The following is an 8,836-nucleotide window of genomic DNA, read 5'->3' as shown; positions in this document are numbered from 1 at the left end:
TGGTTGGCAGTTAATTTGCATATCGCCCTGATTAGCCAATGGGAAGGGTAGTGAAGTTACAGTTAATTACCCCGTTTCTCTTTTATTATATAGGATTGGACAGTGATACTTCAGAAAACTCCACAGTTCTATTTCCCACTCCACCAAAAAAAAAACCCACCACAAACCACTATAATGACTGATGTATTTATTATTTATTTCTTTGTCTTTAACATTTTATTTTCTATGCATGTATCTCTAACCAATGCATTGTTCCATTTTGAAAAACAATACAGCAAGCAAAACCTTCATGACAATGTAAATAAAGGATTGCAGTATCATCCTAACATGAAAGCTCCTAGAAGATAAGCTGAACAGAATCTGAGTCAATTCTGGATTCAGCTTCCCTGCAAATTTTAAAAAAATATGTTTTTATTGATTTTAGAGAGTATGAAAGGGGGAGAGGGAGAGAAACATTGATTGGCTGTCTTCTGCAAGCCCCCCACTGGGGATCGAGCCAGCTACCCAGGCATGTACCCTAACCTGGAGTCGAACCAGTCACCTCTTGGTGCATAGGACAAAGCTTAGCCATTTAAGCCTCACCAGCCAGAACCCTGAGAATTTTTACAAGCCATTCTCGGCAAGTTTGTGAGCAGAGTCGTGAATGGGTTGTGAAAAAACTAGGGCTCACTCTAGAGCAGTGGTTCTCAACCTGGGGGTCGAATGACCCTTTCACAGGGGTCACCTAAGACCATTGGAAAACACATATATAATTACATATTGTTTTTGTGATTAATCACTATGCTTTAATTATTTTCAATTTGTAACGATGAAAAGACATCCTGCATATCAGATATTTACATTACGATTCATAACAGTAGCAAAATTACAGTTATGAAGTAGCAACGAAAATAATTGTGTGGTTGGGGGTCACCACAACATGAGGAACTGTATTAAAGGGTCGGGGCATTAGGAAGGTTGAGAACCACTGCTCTAGAGTTAGGGCATGTGGCAAAGTGTGAGCCAGGGTTCACAGTATGCTAAGGATCTGGAAGAAAAAATGGTCAGAGGGAGTGGGCTGCTCTGTATTATCTGATTCTAGGCTTACCATGACCTCCTTCCTTTTCACAGTAGTTTCTCCGTAAGTCTTTTCATCTTATGAAACCGAAACTCTATCCCCCACTAAACAATAACTCCCCATTATCCTCCTTCCCCTATCCTGGCAACCATCGTTCTACTTTCTGTTCATAATTTTGACTACTCTAAGAACCTCATACAATATTTGTTTTTTATGCCTGGCTTATTTCATTTAGCATAATGTCCTCAAGAGTCATTCACATTGTAGCATATTGCAGAATTTACTTCCTTAAAAAGCAGAATAATAATTCATTGTATGTGTGTGCCACATTTTGCTTGTCTAGTCACCTATTGATGGAGACGGGTTATTTGTATGTTTTAGCTGTTGGGAATAGTGCTGCTATCAACAGGGGCGTACAAATATGTCATTGAGACCCTGCCTTCATTTCTTTTGGGCATATGCCGAGAAGTTGGATTACTGGATCATATAGTAATTATTTTTAAGTTTTTCTTTAGTTACTGTACTGCCGTACTGTTTTTCACAATGGCTGTATTCTTTTACATTCCCACCATAAGGGTTTTAATTTCTCCTGCTAACACTTGCTGTTTTTTGGTAGTAACCATCCTGATGGGTATGAAGTGGTATCCCATTGTAGTTTTGGTTTTCATTTCCCTCATGATTAGTGATAAGCATCTTTTCTTAATGCTTTTTTGGCCATTTATTAGTATGTATCTTTGGAAAAATGTCTATTCAAGTCCTTTGCCCATTTTGGATGTTAATCCCTTAACGGGTGTATATGATTTGCAAATATTTTCTCCCATTCTCTCTCTCTCTCTCTCTCTTTTTTATAGAGAGGAAGAGAGAGGGATAGAGAGTTAGAAACATCGATGAGAGAGAAACATCCATCAGCTGCTTCCTGCACACCTACTGGGTAGGAGGTACATGCCCTTGATCGGCATCCAACCTGGGACCTTTCAGTCCGCAGGCCAACACTCTATCACTGAGCCAAACCAGTTAGGGCTTCTCCCACTCTTTGGGTTACCTTTTTACTCTGTTGATAGTGTCTTGATACATACACATTTTTTTAATTTCATGAAGTCCAATTTATTTATTTTTTTAAAATAAAGTTTTACTTGTGTCTTTGCTATCATTTCCAAGAAATCATTGTCAAACCCAATATCATAAAGTTTTTATCCAGTGTTTGCTACTAAAAGTTTTATAGTTTTTGGTCTTTGATTCATTTTGAGTTTATTTTTTAATATCGTTTTAGATAGGGTTTTTATTCTTCTACATGTGCATATTTATTCCTACTACCAATTGTTGAAAAGACCATTCTTTTCCCCATTGAATGGTCTTGGCACCATTGGCAAAAGTTATTTGACAATGTGAGTATTTCTGGATTTAATATGCTATTCCATGGGTTCTATTTTTTTTTTCTTTTCTTTTCTTTTTAAATATATTTTATTGATTTTTTTTACAACTTTTTATATATATATATATTTTATTGCTTAAAGTATTACAAAGGGTATTACATATGTGTCCATTCCCCCCCCCTCGTATATTTTTGTTTTTATGCTAATACTATGCTGTTTTGATTATTGTAGCTTTGTAATTTTTTTAGCATAAAATTTCCCGTAAGTTGAATTTTATTAATAGCACTAGTTTATTTCCCTCCCCACAAGACCAAATGCAACTATCTGAAGTGAACATATCAAGATTTTATTGTTACATAATAAAACAAAACATGAAGCTTAGAATTGGATCACTTGGTCCTTTCTCTTATCTCCTCCTAGTTTAAAATGCTTGCATCTTATAATAGCCACCCTTCTCTTAGATGTGCAGATGGGCCTAACACATTCAAGCCTCAGCACAATCTTTGTAGTTTTACCCTTTTTGCAGAAAATCAGCTTAGTCTGCCCACCATAACCACTCTGTTTCCTGTCATAATGCCACTTTCCCTGCACATACAGAGAATCCTTGTCATTGTACAGTGTTATTTTGTGGAGTTGATGCTTGCCACAGTTCGTACAGAAAGTCTGGCAGGTTTTAGAAACATTCAACCATGTTTGCTAGAGCGCTATCAGCATTGAAAGCAGAGTAAGTTTTGAAGTCAGGAAGTGCGAGTCCTCAAGTTTTGTTCTTTTTAAAAATTGTTTTGACTATTCAAGGTCCCTTGAGATTCCATATGAAATTTAGGATGGATTTTTCTGTTTGGTTAACACATTTTATTGAGTAGGTGTGTATATGTAGTTACACACATACAATAAGTTCATGATATTTGAACTGTAGGAAGTAGATTGGTCAGTTACATTAAATCACTATGGAAGAAGCTTTTTTTTTTTACACTTACATGCAACTCAATTATGATTCAGGCAAACAAGATTGAATGACTGACCCTAGTGATTATCCAACAGGCGAGCAGATGACTGTGCATTTATGAACCGGTGGGGCATGTGGCTAAAGGAGGATGAGTCAGAAGCAAGTATCTTCTAAAGGAATCTGTTAGAATAGACTACAGAAATGATTATAACTAAAAGGCAGGAAATACTCTTCCTTAATGGAATATCTTATTTTCCTGGGTGCCCATGGCCATCCAGTGTCACTGCTTGTCTGCTGGTTAATTGGTGGTAACAACTATTTATTGTCTTGAAAACTTGGTTTCTTTCCCTTGAAAAGAAGTTATTATATAAAACATGGGTGGAAGTGTGTATGTAAGGAATCAGTGTTTCTGTAGTACTCTATATGTTTCATAAATTTTATGTGCATTGAGTTAATTTTTATTACCTATGAAAGGCATTATTTAGGGGTTTTATATGTGAGGAATCTGAGGCTTATGAGCAAACTTAATTTATATCAGACACACTAATAGAGCTACAATTTAAACAATCAGGTTTTATCTGATTCCAACGTATATTTTGTCATGACTACATATGTAATTTTACACAGAATTTCAGTAGGCTTCTGGTCTTTTTGAAACTTATCCATAAACTCAAACTTCCATAGGTTCTTTGAACTCTAGACTAAGAACTACTGCCTTAAATAAAAGCATGGCTAAAAATTACAAGTGCCCTTAGATATCTAAAGGCATCCAACAAAGGGGAAATTTTTTTTTAATATATTTTATTGATTTTTTACAGAGAAGAAGGGAGAGGGATAGAGAGTTAGAAACATTGATGAGAGAGAAACATTGATCAGCTGTCTCCTGCACACTCCCTGCTAGGGATGTGCCCGCAACCCAGGTACATGCCCTTGACCGGAATCGAACCTGGGACTCCTCAGTCCGCAGGCCGACTCTCTATCCACTGAGCCAAACCGGTTAGGGCCAAAGGGGAAATTTTTATTTGGAGACCTATAACTTAACCTTTAGCCCCTAGGCTCCTTACATGTTTCTCTCTTTTTCTCACTGGCTATTTATAGCATGCTTGCTGGGTTCTTTTCTGCTACCCAGCATCTAAAAGTTGGATTTCTTCCGAGTTCTTCCTGGGCCCTCCCTCTTTTCTCCTACTTACTTTGGGAATCTCACCCTTTCTTCTAGAGCAGCAGTTCTCAACCTGTGGGGAACAACCCTTTCACAGGGGTCGCCTAAGACCATCGGAAAACACATATATAATTACATATTGTTTTTGTGATTAATCACTATGCTTTAATTATGTTCAATTTGTAACAATGAAATTGGGGGTCACCACAACATGAGGAACTATATTAAAGGGTCGTGGAATTAGGAAGGTTGAGAACCACTGTTCTAGAGTTAAATGGCACTGTATTGCTGATGGTTGCCAGACTTAACATCATCAGCCCGTATCTTTTCTCAGAGTGCTAGAATCCCATTTGCAACTGCCTACTCAAAAATCTTCATTTACATATCTCATAAGTGTTACTTATGTAACAGATAAAAACTATTGCAAAATTTTTAATAGTTTTATTGAGATAAAATTTACATACACAAAATTTACCCCGTTAGAGTCTATAATTCTGGGGGTTTTAGTATATTCAGAGTTGTGTGACCATCACCACTCTAATTTCAAAAACATTTTCATCACCCCAAAAGAAATCTAGTAGCTGCTAGCAGTAACTCATTTTTCCTGCTCCTGAGCCCCTGGCAACCACTAATCTCCTTTCTCTCTCTATTTGCCTGTTCTGGACATTTTATATAAATGGAATCATAAAACATATGGCCTTTTTCTGGTTTCTTAGCATAAGGTTTTCAAGATTCATCCATGTTGTAGCATGTATGAATACTTCATTTCTTTTTATCGCCAAATATTTCATTATATGTCTAATGCCACAGTTGATGGTACAGGTCGTTTTTTCTGAAGCTCTACTGCTACAGTGAGCTACAGTGGAATTTAAAGCTACAGATTTTGAATATTAAGTGATATCATGTGTGATTTAGATTGACTATAACATCACAAATACTGATATTTAGAGCTTGAGTTTATTAAAAATTGTTTATACTAACTTTTACCTTATTTCTGAAAGAATACAAATGTGAGGCTATAGTCACTTCTAACTTTCTGTGAAGTCTCAAACATCCTCTGATATTTTACTTTTGGAAAGATAAGCAGGCCTTTTTGTTGTTTTTTGTGTATACTTAGTTTAATCTGTTTACCCATTTTAAAGGCTTTAGAATCTTTTTTTTTTTTTTCCAATCCTTACCCGAGGATATTTTATCATTGACGTTTTTTTTTTAGAGAAAGTGGAAGAGAGAGGGAAAGACAGAAATATCGATGTGAAAGAAACACATTGATTAGTTGCCTCTTACACAAGCCTCAACCAGGGTTCAGGCTGGAGAGGAGCCTGCAACCCAAGTACGTGCCCTTGACTGGAATCGTACCAGGGCCTCTTCAGTCTGCAGGTCAGCGCTCTATCTACTGAGCCAAACTGGCTAGGGCTTTAGAATGCATTTTGTATAAAATAATTGTTCTTAGAACAATGGGTTTAATCCCTAAGTCATATTTTAATAAATTTTCTTTTCATAGTTTGAAATAGGGCATCATTATTTTCAGTGAAAAATGTCTTAGTGTTTAAATGGCATTATTGAATTATATTACAAAATGCCAAACTGGTAAGAGACAAAATTTTATTTTCTTTGTACTTTGAGGTTTGGTATTCATGAATGTATGAAAGTGGCAAACATTTACTTTGAAGATCTACACATAAAACTATTTATTTGAATGTGAACATTAAATAAATCACCAGGATCATCTAAATATCATTTAAAATTATAATTTCAATCATTGCATTAGCCTTGATGAAGAACTATAGCCATTTTCTGAACCCATTTAAGAATTTCCCAAAACACACCAGTGGTTTTCTTTGTCATGAGAGAATTTTTATAAAAAAGTAACAGCCTTCAGCTTTTGGCTTGGAGGAGGCTTAGGTGCAACTTTTTCTTCGGTCGTCCCAAAACCTGATTCATCCAACACCAGCTGAAGTTTGACCCCAAGGACATTAAAGTTGTGTATCTGAGGTGCAACTATGGGGAAGTCAGTGCCACATCTGCCCTGGCCCCCTGGGTCTGTCTCCAAAAAAGGTTGTTGATGAAATTGCCAAAGCAACTGGTGATTGGAAGGGTCTGAGGATTACAGTGAAACTGACCAAAACTGAAAGGCCCAGATGGAGGTAGTACACCAAGAGACAGGGAAAAGCAAAAAACCTGAGCACGTGGAAATACCACTCTTGCTGAGATTTGCCACCATTGCCCAACAGATGCAACACCAATATTTGGCTAGAGAGCTCTGGAACCATTAATGCGATCCTGGGGACTACCCAGACTGTGGGCTACATTGTTGAGGCTGCCACCCTATGACATCATAGATGACATCAACAGTGGTGCAGTGAAATGCCTAGCTAGTTAAGAACTACAAAAGCAAATATTTCAATTAAAGATAATTTCACCCCCCCCCCAAAAAAAAGTAATAAATGGCCTTTACAAATTTTTACTATTTTTTTTAAGGAAAATATTTTGGCTGTGGGAGTTAATATGAATAAGCTACATTTATGGAATCTTTGATTCTAAAAGATATAAACTCATTGGTGAATGTAGAATCTGATTATGAAGTTGACCTTTCTCCGCCATTAGAAGAATTCTCTTTATAATTAATATAAGAAGTTAAAATATTGAGGCACATTGAGAGGTGAAATGTTATACTCCTCCCTGGTGTGGCACTCCCTTCAACCTCCATTAGAAAGAGTAGGTGGAAATCTTGATTAGAAGAAATAGTAAGTCAAGTTGTATTAATAGGCAGTATAGAAGGGTATTGTTTATTAGGTTTTGTGAGGTGTCAAATATGAGATCAGAGTCACTTGTTAGACTTAGGTATATTTATCTGTGTAGTTTTGAATTTACAATGTGGAAGGGAATGAGCACTTATCAGAACAGAAGGAAATGTGTGGTTAAACGGTTTCAGCTATAACTGTAGACTATTTCCCTTAGTCCAAATGGGAGGAGAAATGGAACTTTATGTTTTTAGCTTTTTCCAATATAAGTAGAAATTGGTTCAGCCGGGTTGATTGGAGTCTTTAACAAGAAAAATGGTTGTGTTTAGTAGTGGAGGCGAATGACATGAATATGTATTAAAAAGGTATAAACCTGTGGATAGAGCGTTGGCCTGGGGACTGAAGGGTCCCAGGTTCGATTCTGGTCAATGGCACATGCCCAGGTTTTGGGCTTGGTCCTCAATAGGGGGCATGCAGAAGGCAGCCGGTCATGATGTGATTCTCTCTCATCATTGATGTTTCTATCTCTCTCTCCCTTTCCCTTCCTTTCGGAAATCAATAAAAATATATTTAAAAAAATAAGATTCAAAAACCAAGGCAAAGTACTTGATTGTCCTAGCTACAGCTGGAGCAGCTATGATGTTTACTTCAAATACCATCTTACTGTAGTTTTTACAAAATCTGAAAAACTTTCTTTTAAAAATAATCTGGAAGAATTGTAACTAGAAATAAAATTCTAGTAAACCAGATTAATTTAATGTATAGAATATAGTCAAAGGCTGTAGTTTATATACTAGTACTTATAATTCTTGATTTTATGATTGTATTTATTTTTTTATTTCCTAAGAAAACCACAGTTTTCATAAGTAACTTTGATCTTTGTTTTTCATGTGTCTGATTGGTTTTCACCCTTCTTTTCTGTGTCTTAGGTCTATTTGAAGGCTCCAATGATTCTGAATGGAGTCTGTGTTATCTGGAAAGGCTGGATTGATCTCCAGAGACTGGATGGTATGGGCTGCCTGGAATTTGATGAGGAGCGAGCGCAGGTAGGGGGACTTCAGTCTTTACTGAGTGTGGTCCCTTTATAGACCCCTAATCTTGCCTGTGTCTGGGGATCTATTTTACCCCATCTTTAAGAGTACGTATAGCCCTAGCCGGTTTGGCTCAGAGGATAGAGCATCGGCCTGCAGACTGAAGGGTCCCAGGTTCGATTCCTTGGTTGCAGGCACATCCCCAGTGGGCGCCGTGCAGGAGGCAGCTGATCAATGTTTCTCTCTCATTGATGTTTCTAAACTCTATCCCTCTCCCTTCTTCTCTGTAAAAAAACCAATAAGATATATTTTAAAAATAAATAAATAAAAAGAGTAAGTATAAAAAGTCTCAGGTTCCAATAATATTGAGGAATCCTAAAGATGTTGAGACACAAATTCTGGTCCTGGTTTTAGGTAAGTTTTTCCTTTAGTGGTTCTAAAATTTCATTTGATTACACTAATATGCTCAGTGGGCTACTTCAGAGTCCAGTAAATGGTTCTCTTTAATATTTGTTCTTTTTTTTTTTAA

General features: G+C 36.8%; 1 protein-coding gene across 1 annotated transcript in view; it reads left to right on the top strand.

Annotated features, from left to right (window-relative positions):
• Positions 1 to 8,836, top strand: part of CBFB (core-binding factor, beta subunit) — a 55,946-nt gene that overhangs the window by 18,382 nt on the left and 28,728 nt on the right. The window contains exon 4 of the mRNA XM_015567818.1: positions 8,206 to 8,322. Coding sequence (XP_015423304.1) covers positions 8,206 to 8,322 — 117 coding nt within the window. The remainder of the gene's footprint in view (positions 1 to 8,205; positions 8,323 to 8,836) is intronic.

Source organism: Myotis davidii, unplaced genomic scaffold, assembly GCF_000327345.1.
Source record: "Myotis davidii unplaced genomic scaffold, ASM32734v1 scaffold243, whole genome shotgun sequence".
Classification (NCBI taxonomy): Eukaryota; Metazoa; Chordata; class Mammalia; order Chiroptera; family Vespertilionidae; genus Myotis; species Myotis davidii.
Note: the sequence above shows the minus strand (reverse complement) of the source record. Positions and strands in the feature narration are given on the sequence as shown.